This window comes from Carya illinoinensis, chromosome 11 (genome assembly GCF_018687715.1).
Source record: "Carya illinoinensis cultivar Pawnee chromosome 11, C.illinoinensisPawnee_v1, whole genome shotgun sequence".
NCBI lineage: Eukaryota > Viridiplantae > Streptophyta > Magnoliopsida > Fagales > Juglandaceae > Carya > Carya illinoinensis.
The window spans coordinates 33,164,850-33,188,098 of NC_056762.1; the positions used below are offsets into that span (position 1 = coordinate 33,164,850).

General features: G+C 33.5%; 1 protein-coding gene across 1 annotated transcript; it reads left to right on the plus strand.

Moving 5' to 3' along the window:
* The first annotated feature begins 19,672 nt into the window (after positions 1-19,672).
* LOC122282944 (50S ribosomal protein L11, chloroplastic) lies at positions 19,673-22,510 on the plus strand. The gene is made up of 4 exons (XM_043095032.1): positions 19,673-20,025; positions 20,112-20,284; positions 20,380-20,443; positions 22,177-22,510. Exons 1-4 carry the CDS (start codon positions 19,758-19,760, stop codon positions 22,383-22,385), a joined length of 714 nt encoding a protein of 237 aa, XP_042950966.1. The 5' UTR covers positions 19,673-19,757; the 3' UTR covers positions 22,386-22,510.
* The last annotated feature ends 739 nt before the right edge of the window (positions 22,511-23,249 follow it).

Here is a 23,249-nt window from a genome sequence, read left to right on the forward strand (position 1 = left end):
CATGGTGCTTCAGTTTCTCTACAATTGGGTCGATCCTCTGTACGAACTCTTGAGCTCGTTGCAGAGCTTGTAGTGATGAGACGAATCGGAGGTCCCATCCCATACAGAAATTGGTAACCAGCATTCTGCATAAATCACAAAAATGAATGCAATTAAACTTTCAGAAAAAGCGTAGTTATTAAAAAATGACAGTAACAAAGTTGCATCACCAGCTGAATGTTAATTGGATATTGGTTACCATTTGGATATGGCATACAGGCCGGTGACCATGCAGGCACTGGTCCATGCCAAACATGCATGTAATTTGAAAGGTTTGGAGTAGTTGTTGGGGTGTCCTAACATAAAAAATAATAATGATAATTATTTATTACGAGGTTGATGTAATCAACCAATAAACATCAACTCAATATATTCCAACAAATCTTTAAAATAATATAACAAACCGTGCATGGAGGATTTGAGCCCACTTGTGTTAGCCGAGATGAGTGATCTTCTCCTTTTTCCATGCTAACAATCCCAAGAAAAACTATATATACAAACAGTAAAAGAATAATTAATGTGAAACATAAGTGGAAGTCGTGTAAAAGTTTAGACATGGAAGTTTAGTAGTTATCAATGAACACTATTATGGAAAGTAACCATTTCATGTTTGTTGTGGGGTCTGTGTAGAGACATATATTATTGCAATTACTAGAAAAGAAATTATTGCACTATTAAATATATATTTAGCAAGCTTAACTGCTTTTATTTGGAAGTTGTAACTTTGATCCTGATCACATCCTAAATGACATTTGAAATGAAATATTTTTATTTATTTATTAATTTTAATTAAAAGAAGGTTATAAAGGATTATCTATTACATAATCTAAACAGTTACGTGGCATGAAATCTATTGTACCACCTATATTTTTCCAAGAGATGAGAAATGTTGTTCTTTATAATGAACACTATTATTTTTCTGCATGTTGTGATATTTTGAACAAGACATGATGCATTACATGACCCACTTAATTTCTAATCAGAAACCATGATCAACACCCTCAGTACTTCATTAATTTACTCTCTATCTTTTCTCATTTTCATTTATTCATGTCACTTGGTGCATAGCTGTGTTTTTAATCATACATTTGGACTATAGGACTAAAATATTATTACCCAATAGATCTAAAAGGTCAGACCATATATATTCCTAGCTGTCGCACAACTGGCCAGGTCAACCATTGCAGGAGCATCTCCAATAACAGGACTTGCATTGTTTTGGGTGAATTGGCAAATGTGCCTTCTATGTATCCAAGCAACATTAATGGAGTTAAAAAGCCAGTTCCATCCAACCCAATAAACCAGATATAGAACTTCAATCACTTACCAAACAACAAGATACCAACTAAATACCATAACACCTTCATCTTAAAGACTTGGGCAACACGAACCCATTTTAAAAGTTCTACTAACATACCCATACTTTCCAAGCAGTACCACTGGAGTTAAAAAAAAAAATAAAAAAAAATGCATGCTTTTGCTTGTATCATGTTGTTCGCATTTTACGTGTCTTATTGTTCATATTTCAAAAGCTAAAAATCAAGGAAAAGGAACTTTTAAACAAGATCTTACCAAGATTTCACCTTCAGATTTCAGAAAAGGAAAACCAAGATCTTACCTGAAGCTAGCCACGAAGACAAGAAGCCAACGAACAGAGATTTGAAGACAAGATGACGAGGTAGAGCTCTTCCTTCTTCCAAACCCGAAGACGATGGCAACAAAAAATTTTCCTCCAGACTCGAAGCCGACGGCAACAAACGTTTCCCTCCAGACCCGTTTATTCTTATTTTTGGCTTCTGAAATCACAAATTTTTCCTCATTTCCATTCGGTTCGATTTTCTTCCTCTTTTTTTTTTTTTTTTTTTAATAAATCGGCTGACATGGCATCGATTCCCCAAAGGGTGTGCGCGGCGGTTTCCTGTAGCACTACTCTTTCAAAAAATTTAAACCCAATCTTTCTACTTTTTGCATATGATAAAAGGAGCACACTTTACTTTTCAAAAATTTCAAATCTAATCTTTTTACTTTTTGCATATGACAAAAGGAGCACACTTTACTTTTCAAATTTTTCAAACAAAAACATCTACATTTTGCATAAGTCAAAAAAAAATAATCACTTTTAAAAATATTCAAATAAAACATACACATGTGAAAGATGATAATCAATCATCTTTAATATTTTCAAAATTCAAACCTTTAATCATGTAATGCACATGTGAAAGATGACAATCAATCACCTTTCAAAATTTTCAAAATATTCATGCACATGTAGAAAATGTATTTTAATACTTTATGATAAAATATTAATTTTAAGCATTAATCCTAATTTTGAATTTTTAAGAGATTTACAATATCACTCTATAACTTTAATGTGAACTTGTTCCATTCTTGCTCATGCTTAGTTCTTTGATGTGGTTGACTCCATTGTGTAGACAACTTAAGTTTGAGACTCCTTTATTCTTTAAATTCATTTGTTATCATCAAAATCCATGTGTAGATATATAATTGCATGAAATTTGAAACCTTGAGTTTAACAATCTCCTCCTTTTTTATGATGATAAATACTTGATAGAACCTGAAGCCTGTATTAATACTTAAGCTCCCCCTAAGAATGTGCGTTAGTTTTTCAAGTAAAAATATAAATATAATTCCAAGCATATATAACAACTTTAGCAATTCAAACAATATTAATATTCTAGTCTAAAACTTCTCCCCCTTTTCGCATCATTAAAAAAGATCCGCAGCAAGTAAATAGACTAAAAAAAATAGTGTGTTAATAGACACTGTAGATAGTTGAAAAATTAGAGTCATCCGTGATCCGACAAGTGTGGCTAAAGATTTGAACAATCGCATGATATCGTTAACAAAAAAGATTGAGGATTCTGAGTTTCTATAAAAAAAAATGATCATTTTCACCCATCTGATACCCTATAAAATCAGTCTTAAAATTCATTCAATTCGCATCAAATCTTATTCTCATCTCTATAACTCATCTACATTCTTTCAATATTCTCGCTTTAAGTTTTCAATTCTTTGCTCAATGGCTCATTCTTCTAACATTTCTCTAGATCCATCCATGAGATATTCTGCACCTCAACTTCATGTCCTTTCTGTAGCTGCCATTGGTGCCATGTTGCGGCAAGAAAATAATAATTTGGCTAATAAGTCAGATTCTGATGCTATTTATGACTTGGTGAGTCTCGGGACTCGCTACTCATCCTCTATTATTGTTTTTTCCCAGCGGCTACAAGCCATAAACCATGAAGTTGAAAAGCTTCAAAAATAAATTATTGTACTTCAGTGAATTGTTCAAGAGTTTCACACAAGGGAATGAATCCTTCCGCAGAAGAATAAAAAGTTGAAATCTCTATTGGATTCTTCATTCTGCTTACATGTTCCTATGGATAAGGATGACATGATATTATATGAAGAGAATGAGCGTCTCAAACATGAGGCTAAGAATCTCAAGTTTATGTGTAAAAGTATTTAAAAAATCTCTCTCTATTTTTATTAACTCTGGTCTATCTTTTAAGAGATATTCATAACATGCATTATATCTATTTCTCTTCTAATCATACATAATCTATCTTCTGATAAAAGTTTTGTAAAAATATCTGCTAACTGATCGTGTGTGTTTGTAAAGTCTAATATTGTATCGCCTTTCTGCACATAATTTCGAAAAAAAATGATATCTTATTTCAATATGTTTAGTTATAGAATGTTGTATTGTTTTCTTTGAAATATTTATAACACTTGTATTATCACATTTGATTGGAATGTGATTATACATTAGTTTAAAATCTTCAAATTGTTGCTTCATGTAAAGAACTTGAACACAACAACTACCCGCATCAACATATTCTGCCTCAGCAGTAGATAGTGCAACAAAATTTTATTTTTTACTAAGCCAGGATACTAGTGCATGATTTAAGAAATGATATGCTTCACTAATGCTTTTTCGATCTATTTTACAACTAGTATAATCTGCATCAGTGTAATTAATTAGATCGAAAGATGTATGCTTAGGGTACCATAACCTTAGGTTAATTGTACCATTAAGATATCTAAGAATCCGCTTAACTGCAATTAAATGAGATTCTTTTGGAAATAATTGAAAACGTGCACATAAGCACACACTGAACATAATATTTGGTCTACTGGCTGTCAAATATAATAAGCTACCAATCATACCTCAATATACCTTCGAGTCAACTGGTTTACCGGATTCATCTTTATCAAGTTTAGTAGATGGCCTCATTGGTGTTTCAATTTCCTTAGCACATTCTATTCCAAAATTTTTCAGTAATTCCTTAATATATTTTAATTAATTGATGAATGTCTCACTTTTTGCTTACTTAATTTACAAATTCTTAACAAAAACTTGACACATATTTTCATTAGTAGCACTGAATATTATATCATCAACATAAATCTGAATTAAAAGAATATCATCATTTTCGTGTTTAATAAAAAAAGTTGTCGATTTTTCCTCTTGAAAAATTTTTTCAATTAAGAAATCACTGAGTCTCTTGTACCAAGCTCTAGGAGCTTGTTTGAGTCCATATAGTGCTTTTGTGAATTTGAAAATATGATTTGAAGAAATATGATTTTCAAAATCTGAAGGTTGCTTAACATATACCTCTTCATTTATAAAACCATTTAAGAAAGCACTTTTAACATCCATTTGAAAAAATTTGAAATCTTTATAACAAACATATATAAGTAGCATTCAAATAGCTTTTAATCTTGCGACTGGTGCATATGTCTCATCATAATCGATTCCTTCTTCTTGATTGAAACCTTGGGCTACAAGTCGAGCCTTATTTCTAGTAATGACTCCGGACTCATCTTTCTTGTTTCTAAAAACCCAGTTTGTTCCGATAATAGTATGATTTTTGGGTCTATGAACAATTGTCCAAACATCATTTCTCTAAAATTGATTCAACTCTTCTTGCATAGCTAGAATCCAAGGTTCATCAAGAAGTGTTTCATCAATATTTTTAGATTCAATCTGATATAGAAAAGCAGTATGATTACAAATATTTTTAAGAGGTTATCGAATGCTTACACCTCGTGAAGGTTCTCCCAGAATTTGTTTCATTTGATGATCTTTCACAAATTTTCATTGTTTAGTTGCATCTTGTATTCAATTTTGATGATCTTTCCTGATGTTTCCATATTAGACTTCCTTTGTTCTCTTTGTTGAGATTGAGACTTTCTGTATTATTTATACCTCCTGTTTTTTCATCAATGGATTTCTTAGAGAGTAAAGAATTAGATTCATCAAATACTACATGTATAGATTCTTGTACAGTCAAAGTCTTTTTATTTCTATAAATTTTACTATTAGTAGAATACCCGAGAAAGATACCTTAATCAGATTTTGTATCAAACTTGCATAAATTATCTTGTCATTCAAAATAAAAATGTTGCCCAGATGACTAACACAAGAGGGGAGTGAATTGAGTTGTATTTAAAAACATAACAATTATAAATTAAATATACAATATAAAATATAAACAAAATACGAAACAGTAATAAATATAAAGAGTAAGGGTAAGAGAGAAGCAAACTCAGTATGTTAACGAGGTTCGGCCCCACTGCCTACGTCCTCGCCTCAAGCTACCCCTTGAGGATCCCCAAATTCATTATTCAACTTCCTTCAGGTGGAGATAGAAATCTATTATACCTTTGAACAACACCGCTACAAAGAATCCGTGTAGAACACTCTCTACACTTGCAATCACCTTACATGAGGTGATTCAACTATTCTCTGTGTACAACACTTTCTACACGCATAAGAATTATACATACTATTTTACTGATACAAGAGCTGATAGTGGATAGGTTATCAGAAAAACTCCTCAATGAGTGAAATAAGAACAATACAGCGCAAACTATATTTCTCTCAAAATGAACAAGAATTAAGGCCCAATGCTTAGAGAAGAGAGAATAAAAGTTTTGAATGAATGTTGTATGCTCTAAATGTTGTGAATATAAAGCTCTCAAATGATCTATTTATAGGTATATGAGACTTCATATTCAAATTTAAAAAGATTCACATGTCAAAAATAACATCATTCACTTTTTCAAAAAATTCAAATAAAATGTTCTTCTTTTTCAATTGTCAAAGACAACATCATTCATTTTTCAAAAACTTCAAACCTAATCTTTTACTTTTGACATATGACAAAAGGAGCACACTTTACTTTTCAAAAAATTCAAATCTAATCTTTTACTTTTTACATATGACAAAAGGAGCACACTTTACTTTTCAAATTTTTCAAACAAAATCATCTACCTTTTGCATAAGTCAAAAAAGCATCAATCACTTTTGAAAATATTCAAATAAAACATGCACATGTGAAAGATGACAATCAATCATCTTTCAAAATTTTCAAATTTAATTGTCAAAATATTCATGCACATGTAGAAAATGTATTTTAATGTTTTATGATAAAATATTAATTTTGAACTTTAATCTTAATTTTGAATTTTTAAGAGATTTATAACATTCTTCTATGACTTTAATGTGAACTTGTTCATTTCTTGCTCATCCTTGTTTCTTTGATGTGTTTGACTCTATTGTGTAGACAACTTGAGCTTAATACTGATTTATTCTTTGAATTCATTTGTTATCATCAAAATCCATGTGTAAATATATAATTACACAAAACTTGAAACCTTTGATTCAACAATCTCCCCTTTTTTTATGATGACAAATGCTTGATAGAACCTGAAACCTGTATTAATACTTAAGCTCATCCTGAGAATGTGCATTAGTTTTTCAAGCAAAAATATGAATATAATTCCAAGTATATATAATAAGTTTAGCAATTAAAATAATGTTAATGTTCTAGTCTAACACTTTTCTCCCTTTTGGCATCATTAAAAAGGATCCGCAATAAGTAAATGGATTGAAAAAAACGGTGCATTAGTACAAATTGTATATAGTTAAAAAAATGGATCCGTCCGTGATCCGACAAGTGTGGATGGAGATTTGAAAAAAATCTCCTGATGTTGTTGACAAACGAGTTTGAGGGCTTTGAGTTTTTGTCATTTTCACCGATCGTTAAAAAAAATCACATTGCTTTTTGACTTGGATGATAGCTCGTTTTGTTCTTTATGCTATCTCTATAAAAATCAGTCTTAAAGTTCATCCAATCTGCATCAAGTTTTCTTCTCATCTCTATAACTCATCTGCATTCCTTCAACATTCTCGTTTTAAGCTTTCAATTCTTTTCTCAATGACTCATTCTTCTAATATTTCTGTAGATCCATCCATGATACATTCTGCACCTCAACCTTCTGTCCTTTCTGCATCTGCTATTGGTGCCATGTTGCAGCAAGAAAATAATAATTTGGCTAATAAGTCAGATTCTGATGCTATCTATGACTTGGTGAGTCTTGGGACTCACTACTCCTTCTCTATTGTTGCTTTTTCTCAGCGGCTACAAGTCAGAAATCATGAAATTGAAAAGCTTAAAGAACAAATTTTTGTACTTCAACGAATTGTTCAAGAGTCTCACACAAGGGAAGAAATCATTCAGCATAAGAATAAACAGTTGAAATCTTTATTAGATTCTTCATTCCGCTTGCCGGTTCCCATGGATAAGAATGACATGATATTGTATGAAAAGAATGAGCGTCTCAAACATGAGGCTAAGAATCTCAAGTTTATGTAAAAGTATTTAAAAAATCTCTCTCTATTTTTATTGACTCTGGTCTATCTTTTAAGAGATATTCATAGCATGCATCATACATATTTCTCTTCTAATCATACATAATCTATCTTCTGGTAAAGGTTTTGTAAAAATATCTGCTAATTGATCGTGTGTGTTTGTGAATTCTAGTACTATATCGTCTTTCTGCACATGATCTCGAAGAAAATGATATCTTATTTCAATATGCTTAGTTCTAGAATGTTGTATTGGGTTCTTTGAAAGATTTATAGTACTTGTATTATCACATTTGATTAGAATGTGATTATACATGAGTTTAAAATCTTTGAGTTGTTGCTTCATGTAGAGAACTTGAGCACAATAACTAATCGCAGTAACATATTTTGCCTCAGTAGTAGATAGTGCAACAAAATTTTATTTTTTACTAAACCAAGAAACTAGTATATAACCTAAAAAATGGCATGCTTCATTAGTGCTTTTTCGATCTATTTTACAGCCAGCATAATCTCCATCTGTGTAACTGATTAGATTGAAAGATGTGTGCTTAGGATGCCATAACCCTAGGTTAATTATACCACTAAGATATCTAAGAATGCGTTTAACTACAATTAAATGTGATTCTTTTGAAGATGATTGAAAGCGTGCACATAAGCACACACTAAACATAATATCTGGTCTACTGGCTGTTAAATATAATAAGCTACCAATCATACCTCGATATATCTTCGAATCAACTGGCTTACCGGATTCATCTTTATCAAGTTTAGTTGATGGGCTTATTGGTGTTTCAATTTCCTTAGCATCTTCCATCCCAAACTTTTTCAATAATTTCTTAATATATTTTGATTGATTGATGAATGTCCTACTTTTTACTTGCTTAATTTGCAATCCGAGAAAGAATGGAAGTTCTCCCATCATACTCATCTCAAAGTCTTCTTGTATAGTCTTAGCAAAAATTTGATACATATTTTCATCAGTAATACCAAATATTATATTATCAACATAAATTTGAATCAAAAGAATATCATCATTTTCATATTTAATGAAAAGAGTTGTGTCGATTTTTCCTCTTGAAAAACCTTTATCAATCAAGAAACCACTAAATTTCTTGTACCAAGTTCTAGGAGTTTATTTAATGCTTTTGTGAGTTTGAAAACATGATTTGGAGAAATATGATTTTCAAAACCTGGAGGTTGCTCAACATATACCTCTTCATTTATAAAACCATTTAAGAAAGCACTTTTAACATCCATTTGAAAAAGTTTGAAATCTTTATAACAAGCATATGCAAGTAGCATTGAAATAGCTTTTAATCTTGCGACTGGTGCATATATTCCATCATAATCGAATCCTTCTTCTTGATTAAAACCTTGAGCTACAAGTCAAGCCTTATTTCTAGTAATGATTTTGGACTCATCTTTCTTATTTCTAAAAACCTATTTTGTTCTAATAATAGTATGATTTTTGGGTCTAAAAATAAGTGTCCAAATATCATTTTTTTCAAATTGATTCAACTCTTTTTACATAGCTAGAATCTAAGATTCATCAAGAAGTGTTTCATAAATATTTTTGGGTTGAATCTGAGATAGAAAACCAGTATGATTGCAAATATTTCTAAGAGATGATCAAGTACTTACACCTCGTGAAAGTTCTCCCAAAATTTGTTCCACTGGATGATCTTTCACAAATTTTCACTGTTTGGTTGCATCTTGTATTAAATTTTGATGATCTTTCCTGATGGTTCTATGTTGAACTTCCTCTATTATGTTCTTTTTGTTGAGATTGAGACTTTTCGTATTATTTATACCTCCTGTTTCTTTATCAATAGATTTCTTTGAGAGTGAAGAATTAGATTCATCAAATACTACATGCATAGATTCTTGTACAGTTAAAACCTTTTTATTGAATACTCTATAAGCTTTACTATTAGTAGAATACCCGAGAAAGATACATTCATCAGATTTTGCATTACACTTGCTTAAATTATTCCTGTCATTCAAAATAAAACATTTGCATCCAAATATATGAAAGTAAGCAATGTTGGGCTTTTTCTCATTTCAAAGCTCATAGGGGGTTTTATCTAATTTAGACCTTTGCATAACTCTATTTATAACATAACATGCAGTACTTATCGCTTCTACCCCATTGTTCTCATTGAGAATTGTTCTTGCTATCTCTTGAAAAGATCTATTTTTTCTCTCTACTACCCTATTTTGTTAAGGAGTTCAAGGAGTAGAAAAATTATACATAAAACCATTTTCATCACAAGAATATTTTTATTAACAAACTCTTTTCCCCTATCATTTCGGATACTTGAAATAGTATAACCTTTTTCATTTTGAATTCTCTTGTATAACTTGGTAAAGGCATTATGTATCTCATCTTTATGAGTAAGAAAGATGACTCAAGTATATCTAGAGAAATCATCAACAATAACAAATGCATAATATTTTCCTCCTAGACTTGCAACTCTATTTGGTCCAAAAAGATCCATGTGTATCAGTTACAATGGTCTAGTAGTGGAAATATGTTTTTTGGTTTTAAAAGAAATTTTTGTTTGTTTACCAAATTGACATGCATCACAAATTTTGTCTTTAAGAAAATTTATTTTTGGTAAATCTCTCACAAGATCATTTTTTGAAAGTTTGAAAATAAGTTCCATGTTGGCATGACCTAATCTTCTATGCCATAGCCAAATAGTTTCATTTTGAACTGAAAAGCAAATAGCATCTTGTGAGGTAATTTCTTCAAAATCGATTGTATAAACATTATTGCTTCTAAAAGTAATAAAACAAATATTACAATCATGATCATTTAAAATAATGCACTTATCCCTTTTAAAAGTAACTGTAAATCATTTATCATATAATTGACTTATGCTCAAAAGATTATGTTTTAGACCTTCAACAAGTAGAACATATTCAATTATGAGAGAAGATTCATTACCAATTTCACATATTCCCACGATCTTCCCTTTCGAGTTATCTTCCCTTTCGAGTTATCTCCAAATGTCACGTGTCCTTCTTCTTTAGATCTAAGATCAAAGAAAATAGTTTTGTCTCCCATAATATGTCTTGAACATCCACTATCTAAAAACCATTTGTTTTTGCTTGTGGATGACTTTATGCATACCTATAAAAATAATTAAAATGATTTTTCTTGGTACCCAAGTTTTTTAGATTATTTATTTATTAGTATTAAAAAAACAAGATTTTTAAGTACCCACATGGCCCTAATAGTCATTGTATGATTTCTTCTAATAGGACAAACATGATAATTATGACTTCTATTACAAAAATTACAAATAACATGTGGCATATATGAAGAACTTAAGTGATTATAATAGTATCTTTTTTTGACAAAATTATTTTTATGAAAAGAATTTTGAATATTAGATTTTGATGTAGAAAGATTATTAAAGAAGTTTTTATAAAGTTTGTATTTTTGTTTTAACATATATCCCAAGCCTGGCTTGTCAAAAACACATCTTTAACAATTAAGAAGTTTTTCAAAATTTCTTTTTCCATTTGTAAAGTTTTCAACAATATTTTCTAAATCAGTTTTCTTTTTCTTCAATTCAAGATTTTCATCTTTTAAAACGATACTTTCTTTTCTTAAAATATCAATTTCGTTTGTTAAAGAAGAATTTTTCTTTTCCAAAGTCGTATACTTGATACCCAATTTTTCAAACTCCTCATATACCTCTTCTAAAACATTTTACAATTCTTCATATGAAGGATTTTTAATATTATCAAGATTTGTTACCTCAATGTCATCTTTAGCCATAAGACAAAGATTTGTTGATTCTTCATTGTTTGTTTCACTATCTGAACTACTTGAATCATCATCTCATGTAGCTTTCATTGCTTTCTTGCCCTTGTTTCGATCTTTCTTTAGCCGAGGATAATCTGACTTGATATGACCAAACTTATTGCATTTATAACAAATTAAAATATCATTTTTACCTGAATCTTTCTTAGAAAACTTTTTAAAGGATTTCCTCAGATAAGTTTTATTTTTTTTAAGAACTTTTGAATTCTTCTTGTTATCATTGCAACTTCTTTATCTTTGTCGTCATTTTCCTTATTTTCATCACTTTCACTTTCATGAGGAACAGATTTAAGTGCCAAACTCTTCTTTGGCTTTCCTTCTTCTTCTCCTCTTTTCAATGTGTACTCATGGGTGATAAGTAACCCATGAGTTCATTCACTTTGAGCTTCTTAAGGTCTCTAGCTTCAAGAATCGCTGTCACTTTTAATTTCCAGCATTTTGGTAGAGAGTTGAGAATTTTTCATACTATCTCCACTTTAGAATAAATTTTGCCAAGAGCTGTCAAGCTGTTTATGATGTTAGTAAAACGAGTGTGCATATTAGAAATAGATTCATCATCATTTATCTTAAATATTTCATATTCATGAGTAAGAATAAAAATTTTTAATTCATTGACTTGCGAAGTTCCTTCATAAGTAACTTCCAAGTTATTCCAAATTTCTTTTACCGTAACGCAAATCATTATTCTATTAAACTCATTTCCATTGAGGGCATTAAATAATAAATTCATAGCAGTTAAATTCAAAGTATAAACTATATCGTCTTTACGATCAAACTCTTCTTCTTCCTTTTTGACCTTTACTCCATCAACTACTTTTGTTGGAATATAAAGTCCATTTACAATGCATTTCCAAATTTCTCGACCTTGAATCTGAATGATTCTCATTCTAACTTTCCAGAATGAGTAATTATCTCCACAAAAGAGTGGAGGCCGACTGCTAGATTGACCTTCACCAAATGAAGCTGCAATGTTAGCCATAAGATCTTAATTCAAAAGATAGTTAATCTTATAATAGAACTCTTATCTCTAATACTAATTGTTGCCCAAATGACTAACACAAGAAGGGAGTGAATTGAGTTATATTTAAAAAAATTAATAATTATAAATTAAATACACAATATAAAATATAAATAAAATATAAAGTAGCAGTAAACATAAAGAGTAAGGGTAAGAGAAAAGCACACTCAGTATGCTAACGAGATTTATCCTACGTCCTCGCCTCAAGCTACCCTTTAAGGATCCCCAAATTTACTATTCAACCTCATTCAGGTGGAGATAGAAACCTATTACACCTTTGAATAACACCGCTACAAAGGATCTGTGTAGAACACCCTCTTCACTTGCAATCACCTTACACGTGATGATTCAACTATTCTCTGTGTAGAACACTTTCTACACGCACAATAGTTATACACACCCTTTTATTGATATAAGAGCTGATAGTGGTAGGTTATCAGAAAACACTCTTCAATGAGTAAAATAAGAACAATGCAGGACAAACTATATCTCTCAAAATGAAAAAGAGTTAAAGCTCAATAATTAGAGAAGAGAGAATGAAAGTTTGAATGAATGTTGTATGCTTTTGGTGTTGTGTATGTGAAGCTTTCAAATGATCTATTTATAAGCATATGAGACTTCATATTCAAATTTAAAAAGATTCACATGTCAAAGACAACATAATTCACTTTTTAAAAAATTCAAATCTAATCTTTTTACTTTTTTCATACGACAAAAAGAGCACACTTTACTTTTCAAAAATTTCAAATATAATCTTTTAACTTTTTGCATTTAACAAAAGGAGCACACTTTATTTTTCAAATTTTTCAAACAAAAACATCTACCTTTTGCATAAGTAAAAAAAAAAATCAATCACTTTTGAAAATATTCAAATAAAACATACACATGTGAAAGATGACAATCAATCATTTTTAATATTTTCAAAATTCAAACCTTTAATCATGTAATGCACATGTAAAAGATGACAATCCATCATCTTTCAAAATTTTCAAATTTAATTTTTAAAATATTCATGTACATGTAGAAAATGTATTTTAATGCTTTATGATAAAATATTAATTTTGAGATTTAATCCTAATTTTGAATTTTTAAGAGATTTACAATATTATTTTATGACTTTAGTATAAACTTGTTTCCTTCTTACTCATGCTTGGTTCTTTTATGTACTTGACTCAATTGTGTAGACAACTTAAACTTGATACTCTTTTATTCTTTGAATTTACTTGTTATCATCAAAATCCATGTGTAGATATATAATTACACGAAATTTGAAACATTGGGTTCAATAGGTTTCCTAGAACAGTCACACTATCCTTAACTGGTCTATGTTCTAATCATTGCCCAATATTTATCACTAAGGACACTTATCATCAAGATACAAGTTGCCACACCAAACCCTTCAAGTATGAGGTGAGTTGGGCCAAAAGAGAAGAATGCAGCAAGCTAATTGAAGAAGAGTGGAAGAGACCAAGACTAGCATCCAATAAGTTGAGTTATGCAATTGAAAGGTTGAAGAGATGTCAACAGAAGCTGCAATAGTTGAGTTATGCAATTTGGCTTCTAAGGTTTTTGAGTCAAGAAACCCCTTGCTTTTCTCGTGTTCTTATTCATATTTTGAAATAGAGTGAAAAAGCAAGTGGTTGGCTGAATACATGGAGGATTTGTGCCTCAACCATTAAGCTTAGACCATTTCTTGGAAACCCTAGTTGGTTCCTTAAAAACAAGTGTGAGATTCTGAGTGTTTGGTCAAAACCAAAACTATCTAGAGATTTTCATTTCTACGAATTGATAAAGTGTCATGTTTGGGTGTGTGCATAAATCAAGAAAGCAAATCTCACCGTGCTTCTTCCTTTCTAAGCCGAAATCCCTTCTTGAAGGTAGTTTTCCTTTGTTTGGTTGGAAGGAAAGTGTAAGAAAGTGAGAAATCCTTTGAGTGCTTGTGAGTGAGAGAATGAAGAAGGTGAGAACATGAGAGGTTCGAAAAGGGCAAAAGAAAAACCCTTGGGTGTGTAGCTCTCTCTCCTTTATAGAAATATCCCATAAAGTCTTATTAGTCACTTAAAATCCAGTGCATGAAGGACAAATGGCATTGCCCTTCCTTCTTCCCTTTCGCCATCCATGCCCCTTGAGTTTCATCATGAGATTGCCTTGGAAAAGACCAAAGCTTGAGGTGACGTGTGAGATTCCTCTCCTCTTGGCCGAATACCTCAAATACCATTTTCAAAAGTGTCTAAGTGCAATGTACCTTAAGGAAATTAGGTAAAACTACACACTAATCTCTTCCACTTCCCAAAACAAGATGTTGTGTGGATGCCACATGACTTAGGCTTGTGGAGGATTCTAGATGTCGCCCCCCTCTCTCTCTCTCCTTTCCTCAGGGAGATCCTTCCTCTTCCATGCACATTCCCAAGGTGACCTTCCACTTCCCAAAGCCTCTTATTGTAACCCTAGTTGACAAGTAGCATGTGAGTGTGTGCTTTGAGTGTGATGGTTGAGATGTTAAGGTTAAAAGTGTCTTTTTGTGCAAATGCCCTTTTATCTTTCCTTCTAGAAACCCTTGCATGGTTGACACTTGGCAAAGATCTAAGAAAACTCATGGGTAGGCGCGTGGTAGGAGGAAACCGAAACATCCTTCTTGCCTTTTGGTTTTCCCCTCACAAACCCTTCTTGGAAATCCCTTTGGCCTTCTCTATACACCACTTCTCTATGCATCTTTCTCTTGGAAATTGAAAAGGTGCTCTTCTAGAAGATGCTAGGCATGTGGGATTGGCTTGACTGAATGCCTCTTGGTTTTCCCTATGCCTCTCATCATTTTATTCTTCTAAAAGCATCATTGCATGAGCGACAAGTGGCAATGCTACTAGGGTTAGGTATGCAAGCCTTCCCTTGGGCTTTCCTAACACTCTTCTTTCTCCCTTGGCCCGCTATCAAGTCTAGATATATAGTGCCTTGCATGTACGACGAATGGCACCATTAACAAGAGCTTAGGTCATGGGCTTTGGGCCATTAGGCTTGGGTTTCTTGTAGGGGCCGAAATTCACTAAAGATTTTAGGGCTAGCACTCTCTTGGGCTCAAGTTTTTCTACTAAACTAGTAAGGTCTCATCTTTACCCAAAATACTAAGGCCTTAAAATACTATGGCTTTTTAAAATAAATCTATGACCCGTGCTCTACTAGGTTCGGATTATCACAATATATATATATATATATATATATTTTTAATTTTCATTTGGTCCAATCTAGTCCAAGGTGAAAAACCCTTGGACCAGGGATTGGACCGAATGAATTTGGTGCTATATAATTTGGATCGGACCGGTTCAATCCGGTCCGGTCCAAAAATGGCCAGTTCGGTCAGTTTCTCCAGTCTAAATAGGTCGAATCTCACCCCTAGATAGTACACTCCATATATTATCCTTTCATAAAAAAAAAAATTATTTGATATTGTTTACTCTTTTGAGTGTAGAACACCATCTGCATGTCATATACAACTATTCTACTTAACAAATACACCACTACAATAATATGTCCTCTCTTTCCTAGAGGGGTGAGATTTTTTTCTCTCTTTTTAGAGGAGTATCTCTTAGGCTGGGGTGTTTAGTCTGAAGAGCTATTGATGGCTAAAGAGTTAAGAAAGTAATGGGAAGGCTTTAGTCTTACATAACAAGAGAAAAAGGAGGTCAAAGTGGATTCATCAATCTTGGCCAAGACAAAGGAAAGAGGAAGGTCATGCTTATTTGCCATGATCATATCAGACAAGACTGTGAATAGAAAAGCTTTCAAGATGACCATGTCAAAAGTTTGGAACACGGCAAGATGGTTGGAATTCTCTGACATGAGAGAGAACAAATATTTGATAGAGTTCCAAAAGGAAGAAGATAGACAAAAGGTTATTAGAGAAGGTCATGGTCCTTTGATAGATGGTTGGCATACCTGTAGGAGGTTGAGGGTGATTTATCTCTAATGATATTCCTTTCAAGAATGAAGTTTTCTAGTTACAAGTTCATAACATGCCTCTAGCATGCATGACATAAGAAGTAGGGACACAGATTGGGAAAGTATTGGATATCATTGTTGATCAATGGGGGCTTGGATGTGGTAAGTTCCTGAGAATCAAAGTAGAAGTGGACATCACCAAAGCATTGGTTAGAGGTACATTCTTAGACTTCGATGGTCACCAAACATGGCTTCAGTTTAAGTATGAGAGCTTACCAACTTTTTGTTTTAAGTGTGGAGTTATTAAGCATGTTAAGAGAATCTATCTAAAGGTGCCATTTGTTAGAAGTGATGAAGCTGATATAACTCAATATGGGCCATGGTTGTGTGCTGCTATAGTTTCCTTCAACAAAAACAGCCAAAAAAGGTATGTTGGTAGAGGTGATAGAGAAAAAGAAGGGGGTTGGGAATCCATGGCTGCAAGGGCATTGGGATGGAGATGATGCTCGAAAAGGAAAGTCTAATATGAAAGAGTAATTTTAGGAGGTAGAAAAGGGATGTGGTATTTAGAATGGAAGTGTAGTAATTATGGTAAGAGAGCTAAACATGGAGAAGGGAAAGGAGATCGAGGGAGGTGATTATGAAGGGATGGGAGGTCTAGGAAATGAAACTATGTCCAAATTGGAAGGGCTACCTATTAGCAGGGATGGCTACCTATTAGCAAGGATGTTAAACCTCCTAAAAAAGAAGCAGTTACAAAAAAGGAAGGTGCAAAAGATATGGTGGTTGCAACTACTCGAGGCTAGCTAGTGAACAAAACTGGAGTCCTTTATTCAGATGCCAAATTGGTATCACTGATTAATTCTATGGACTAGTTTTTGACAGCTCGTGCTCTTATTTTGGAAGGATAAAAAAAAAATGGTCAGTTGGAAAGGATAGCCAAAGACAAATGCTATGCACATCATGCAAAAGAGAGTCAGGCTCAGGTGGTCAATTGTGAAGAAAGGAAGACGAGGAATGGCAGTGCAGAGGATGAGGCCATGGAAAACAATGTATCTAAGAAACAAAAGGGGGAACAGATGGAAGTCATGGATACTAATGTTATTGAGTTGGTGGAGACTGTCATACAGCTCATCAATAGCAATGAATTGCCTAAGTTAGAACTGCCGAGAGCTTGAGAATCCTCAGACAGTTAGAAAACTTCACCTTTTGGCGAAAAATAAGATCCCAAACTTTATTTTTTTAATAGAAACAAAGTGTAGAAGGAACAAGGTAGAAAGAATAAAAAAACTGCTGAAAATGGAAAACAGCTTTGTAGTGGCTTGTAGAGAAATGAGTGAGGGTTTGGCTTTCTTATGGAGGGATGAAATGGATGCAGTTTTGGAATCATACACGCAGCACCATATTTCTTTAAGAGTTAAAAACTTAAAATGAAGGAAAAACTTAAAATGAAGGACAGACGTGGATCCTCATTGGATTCTATGGTAATCCATCTACTACAAAAAGATAGCCAAGTAGGCAATTGCGTAGAGTGTTGAAGCCTGCAGATGATTTGGGATGGTTTTGTGTAGGGGACTTTAGTGAAATAATCAATAATAGAGAGAAGATTGAAGGGCCTATGAGACCATATAGACAAATGAAAAGTTTCAGAGAAGCTATGGAGAAGTGTGGACTAAATGACATGGGTTATGTTGGGAATAAATTTACATGGTCTAACAATCGATATGGTGCTAAATTCACTATGGAGAGGTTATATAGAGCCTTATGCAATGCTAAATGGGCTAATTGGTTTCCTAGAACCACTTTATCCTAAACTGCTCTATGTTCTAATCATTGCCCAATATTTACCACTAAGGACCCTTATCATCAGGATACAAGCTGCCACATCAAACCCTTCAAGTATGAGGTGAGTTGAGCCCAAAGAGAAGAATGTAGCAAGCTAATTGAAGAAGAGTGGAAGAGACCAAGACTAGCATCCAATAAGTTGAGTTATGCAATTGAAAGGTTGAAGAGATGTCAATAGAAGCTACAATAATGGAATAAACAGGTAGTTGGTAACTCTAAGAAGGAAATGCAAGGCTGGGGTAGAAACCCAGTGTATCTTTCTCTCTGCCTCTTGCTAACACCAAGTGTATCTTTCTCTCTGCCTCTTACTACTTCAAAATATAAATAGTGTCATGCATAATTTCTGGTGGAGACAGCAAGAGGCAGAGAGAAAGATACACTGGGTGTCATTAAGCAAGATGAGAAAGTCTAAAGAAGAAGGTGGGATGGGATTTCGAGATCTGGAAGGGTTTAATCTTGCAATGTTTGCAAAACAAAGGTGGAGATTGCTTCAATATCCATTTTCCTTAGCTTTACAAGTTCTTAAGGCAATGTACTTTTAGGAAACTTCTTTCTTGAATGCAAGGCTGGGGTTTCTTTATATATAGAGAAGTATTCTAAAAGCAAGATCTTTGATAGAGAGGCTAGTACTTATTGGAGAATTGGAATTGGGGAAGAAGTGAGAATATGAGGTGACAAATGGCTTCCAAAAGGCACACCATCAATAGTTCATAGCCCAGCATCATATCTTGATGGTAATGCCAAGGTTCAACAACTTATAAAGATAGGTGAGAAGAGATGGGATATGAAGCTTGTTGGGCGGATTTTTGACAAAGAAGAAGCTAATATTGCTCAAATACCAATAAGCTCATCCAGTAGCCTTGGTAAGATGATATGAGAAGGAACCTCTACAGATATAATCACGGTTAGAAGTGCATGCCATATGCACAGGAGTTGAGCCAAGAAACAGAGGGGCAAGCCTTTAGTAATAATGACTTTAAGAAGGTATGGAAAATTCTCTGGAAAACATATATTCCAACACGCTTTTAATTTTTATAATTTTTTATTCAATTTTTTCTCTTTTATTTTTTAAAATCTCATAAAAATATCAATTCAAATTATTTCACTACTATTTAAAAATTATTTTATTACGATTTATAAATTTATTATCTCATTTTATCTTTATTACCAAAAGAGGCATAATTAAGTCGTGTAGTGGGAAAGAATATCATTGAAGCAAAACGGTTTCCGTTTTATGTGCAAAAAACATGAGATTGAAACGACAGCGTCGTTAAGCCATATATTTGCGGATTTGCCAATCAACTTCGTCGTAGAAGATAAGAATACTGACAAGGTGGAGTGGGCGTTGAGGGCTTTTATCCAAAACTTAGCTCTGGTTTGAATCAAACCAGCTCCCAAACTACCTTCCAATGGCGTCCTCTCTCTCCATTTCTTCCCACTGTCAGCTCCCTTCGTCCCTCTCTTCTTCAAAGAGCAGTGTTAAAAATAGTAACAACGGGAAACTTTCTTCTTCGCTTTTGGCCTCGCCGACCGGCATTATTGGTCTGTCTTCAAAGCTCAATTACATTCCTCTCCAATTCCTCGCTCACAAACAGCCCCCACTTGTCACTCCAACACTAAGGCGTCTCGCAGTCATTGCCATGGCTCCACCTAAGCCCGGTGGCAAATCCAAGAAAGGTTTATCTTTTATATCGTTTTTACCATTGGGTATGAGTCTGAGAAATTAAAATTTGTGTAATTTTGTGTTGGGGATGGTTGTGCAGTGGTGGGATTGATAAAGCTGGCGCTGGAGGCAGGGAAGGCGACCCCGGCACCGCCTGTAGGGCCAGCACTGGGTTCCAAGGGTGTCAACATCATGGCTTTCTGTAAGGATTACAATGCCAGGACCGCCGACAAAGCCGGTTATGTTATTCCCGTCGAAATTACTGTCTACGATGTCGGTTCAATTCTTCCATTCTGTTCCTTTTAGAATCATCTTCTTTCTTTTATATCATTTGTATTTGGTGTAAGGATTACTTGTGTTCTTTATAGGATAGAAGCTTTACTTTCATATTGAAGACACCGCCTGCTTCGGTTCTGCTCCTAAAGGCCGCAGGTATACCTCTTTAATAATGCCCATTATATGTTTGATAATTTTACCCCCTTTTCTTGTCTTACGTTTGATATTCATCCGTTTTAGTTTTTGGAGGCTTAGTATATGCAGTTTGATAGTTTAATTCCAGGCATTTTATCAGTGTTATTTTTAAGGTAGCATTACGAATTTGATTCAGAAATTATTTCAGTGGGAAGGAAACATTACTTCTGTTCATGGGATCACTTTTGATGCATCCAACCTGTCATCTCAGAACTAGAGTCTGGACAACTATAAATTGACCCTGTGGACTGACAATTTGCTTGTTTAAAAAGTGTAACGCTAGATACCGCCCTAGGATTTTCAAGCCTTGCACTGCCTTTGAAAAATAGTGGTGAAAAATAGCGGGGGCTGCGATTAAAAGGTGAGTTTTTTTATCTGGGTCTCAAATTTATCCACTTTTATCTTATCAAAGCGAGCGCGTGAGGCTTGTACATTTCAGGACTGCACAAACCATTTCCCTTTAAAAAAGTGTGAAGTTCTTCATTCTCAATTCGTGCATTGACTTCGGCGGTGCTTAGTAAAAAATGACTCTTATATGTTGTTGAACGTTTACTACACCTTGGAAAGGCCTCTTAACCCAAATACCCACCCACATACGTAATGAACACCTGAATGTGGCTCCAGATCATAACGTTCAAGATTTTAAAAGTCTAATGTAACACAGACTATGATTGTATTCATAGATTTGACATGATTATGTGTAAATTAAAATACTGAATCTAGGGTGTAAAGAAAAATTTTCACGTTGTTAGTGGCTTTTGACCTTGAATTAATTGAGAACCATCCAAGTTTGATTATCAGTACATGGCGTGAATCGTTAGAAGTTAGGTCCTTGAGCAAAAGAGAAACTCGGTTGAATTAGTTGAAGGAGAAGATCAGCTATGGCTCCAAGTGTGTTTTAATGGGTATGACATTGGTGTTGGGGGTAAAATCTAATCAACAGTTTGGTTTGCTTATTATCCCAATTGAGAGATTTGATTTTCATATTATCAAGACATTTGATTTTCATAAGAAAAATGCTACTCTCACCACTCATACTCTCACCACTCAAACTTACCGCTCTTTGTTATTGCTCAAATTTTTTATTTTATTTTTTAATTTTTCTTTTTACTTAGTGATCAAGAAAGTATTTTTTAATAATATTGTAATTTTTTTACTTTTTTAAAAAATGATTAAAAGTATTAAAAAATACATATAAGGGAAAAATAAAAACAAAAATTAATTAACACTAATGGTGGCTCCCAGCGGGAGCTGGGAGCTGGGAGCGGTGGGCGTAGACCCACCCTTTTCATAATGATACGGGTATCCATCTTATCTTGATTTCATGTAGTTACCCTATAAATAGAAACCTATAAATTGAATTTTTTTTATTCAATCAAAACTTTAGGTTAGGTTGCAGCGTTTCCATTCTGCAGGATCTATTAATGTCGGTTGTCTCTAGCCTCTACCGGATGTGATATGATCTTGACACTTATTTGAGAAATTTTAATCTTGTAGACAATTCAACTCTAGGGTGGTTACCCTGATGATGTATTGATGTCATGCCTAGAAGCTTTATAGCGATGTGTTATTATGAGGTTATCTGTAAAAATATTGATGGTAACTTGTTACCATAGGTTTAATTAAGTAGAGATTTTTTTGTCTGATCTTGAATCCCATTACTGAATTGAGAGCTAATACCAAATAATACGTAGGTGTTGAGAAAGGTTCTAAAGACCCAAAGATAGAGAAAGTGGGCAAGATCACCATTGAACAAGTGCGCACAATTGCTGCTGAGAAGCTACCAGACTTGAACTGCACCAGTATTGAATCTGCGATGAGAATTATAGCAGGCACTGCAGCTAATATGGGAATTGAGATTGATCCTCCGGTTCTTGAACCCAAAAAAAAGGAACTTGTGTAGACTATTTTGATCTTTGTTCCCTCGATTTTGCTTTATTGTATTTATAAATCATCTTTGTGTAAAACTTTTGACAAATTCCTGATCTTATATACCATGCTTTGGATTTTGTACTTCTTTGCTGGAAATTCTTGACTAAGATAACTTGCAGAATTGCAACAGATTTATACGTTTGAGTATGGATTTCTTGAAAGTTGTTGATCTGACAGGGCAAAGTTGATTGTTCAATTACCTTTTATTAGTGGTTATGCCACTCCATCTGGCTTTAATCATACTGTTTACCTCAAGTTTGCTCTATTTATCTGACTTTGTTAATGAGAGGATACCTTCAAATTGATAACTATTTATTTATCAGGGAAAAAGTGACTTTTCATTAACAAAGAAAGATTATGGCTGGGGATTTGCTTGTGATATACGTATGGCTAGGTTGACAAATAATTGAGGTACTGAAATGCTGGTTAACATTGATGGTTCTCTACTTTTGGTTAAGGTATCTGTGCCACATCTGATTGCCCGGTTGGTCGTCTGGCACTGAACAATGAACGCTAGAGCACAAAGTCCTGAAGTATCGTAACGAAGGTCACAATCCCGGGGAGTTTTCCTCAGGCTCAGAGGGGAAGAGTCTCCAATGAACAGAGAGAACATGAGAAGATGGGAGTGTGTAGAAGTAGAATGAATGCCTGAGTCTTTTTGTATGATTCCTTCATATGGTGGATGGAGTTTGATTTGGGTTGGCTGATGAGATATTTGTCATGTCAACATGCATACCAGATTCGGAATATTCTTGCATTGATCCTATCCTGGGTTTCCTATTTAAATTTGTTAGGAATTCTTGAGTAAAGGTAACAAATTCCTTTGCACAAGCAC